This window comes from Carlito syrichta, unplaced genomic scaffold (assembly GCF_000164805.1).
Source record: "Carlito syrichta isolate Samal-C Ts95f unplaced genomic scaffold, Tarsius_syrichta-2.0.1 Scaffold287895, whole genome shotgun sequence".
In the NCBI taxonomy this organism is placed as follows: Eukaryota; Metazoa; Chordata; class Mammalia; order Primates; family Tarsiidae; genus Carlito; species Carlito syrichta.
Window position 1 is genome coordinate 122,293 of NW_007231991.1, and position 1,348 is coordinate 123,640.

Sequence of the window (1,348 nt, forward strand, 5' to 3'; positions counted from 1 at the left end):
TTGAGGCTGCGGTGGCCCGGAAGCGGCCACTGCACTCCAGTCTGGGTGACAGAGTGAGACTCCAACTCAAAAAAAAAAAAAAAAAAAAAAGGCAAGTGGTTTGCAGTCAGTTTGACAATAAAGCTTGGGGTGGAGAGAACCACTTGGGGCCAGAGGAAATTCATAAGTGGTCAGTTCTTTCAAGCTATGATGGTGACTTTTGCTTCCCTATGGAATCTCGTAGCTAGATGACCATGTGATAAAGACATATAAGCTAGCAGCTGGAGTTTGGGCTCTGGCATGTGGAGTCCACTGTTGTGCTTTCTGGCTGTCTAATCCCAGGCAAGCTTTTATTAACCACACTGTGCTCTGGTTCTCTCATCTTTGAAGCAAGAATGAATGAGGGACTATGAAGTACTCAGAACTGTGCCTGGCTTCTATGACGAGTTTAGTAAACGTTATCATCAGGTTATTAATTCAGATATTTCTACCTCAGTGCAACCGCACTGCGTCAGTGAGGAGGCCAAGGTCTTCCAAGACTTTAGGGTGACCTCTCTGTGCCCTTCTACCCCATTTCCTGTCCAGTTCCTGGGTCACCTCACCTGGGTGACTTCCTCACTGAACCCCTCCAGTCGGGACGAGCTTCTGCAGCTTCTGGACACAGCCAGGGTGAGGCTCTGGGAAGGGAGGAGGGCAGGGTCTCAGCCCTTCTCCCTCCCATACCCACTCCCCCCGCCAGAGGCTCAGGATATCCCCTCCACACACCCCCACACGCCCGCAGCAGCTGAAAGAGCTGCCGCTGAAGACCACGGCGGAGCAGGACAGCATCCTAAGCCTGTCCGCCCGCTGCCTGCTTCTCACCTGGCGCGACAACGAGGAGCTCATTCTGCGTATCCCCACGCACGAGATCGCGGCCGCCTCCTACCTGCAGGACGACGCGCTGCACCTGCTGGTGCTTAAGACCGGTACAGTGGGCGGGGGCGGGCGGGGCAAGGCCAGGTGTAAGGAGAGAAAAGGTCGTGACCCGCAGCAGAGGCGGGGACTGAGGCTGGGTGATGCGGGGACGGAACAGCCCGACCACACTACCCGAGACCAGGGGCTGGTCGGAGAGGTCCAAGAGCACGGAGCCAGGCGGAGGGCGAAGGGTGGGTGGCCTGACCCGCCATCCTGAGTCCGGGCGGCGGAGCTCAGAGGGCGGAGAAGCGGGAAGCGAGGACAGGCAGGGTCCGACATCAGCACACGGCCCGGAAGCTGCGGGGAGTCGGATCCGAGGCGGGGCCGGCTGGGGGCGGGGCCTAAGGTCAGGGGCGGGACTGAGGGGAGTAGGGAAAGCCGGAATCCAGCGGGGGGCCCTGAAACCCAGAACAGG

General features: G+C 58.7%; 1 protein-coding gene across 1 annotated transcript in view; it reads left to right on the forward strand.

Annotated features, from left to right (window-relative positions):
• CCM2L (CCM2 like scaffolding protein) overlaps nt 1-1,348 on the forward strand; it is a gene marked incomplete at its 3' end in the record, with an annotated part of 68,330 nt that overhangs the window by 57,704 nt on the left and 9,278 nt on the right. The window contains exon 3 of the mRNA XM_021710001.1: nt 565-648. Within this exon, the coding sequence (XP_021565676.1) occupies nt 565-648 (84 nt within the window). The remainder of the gene's footprint in view (nt 1-564; nt 649-1,348) is intronic.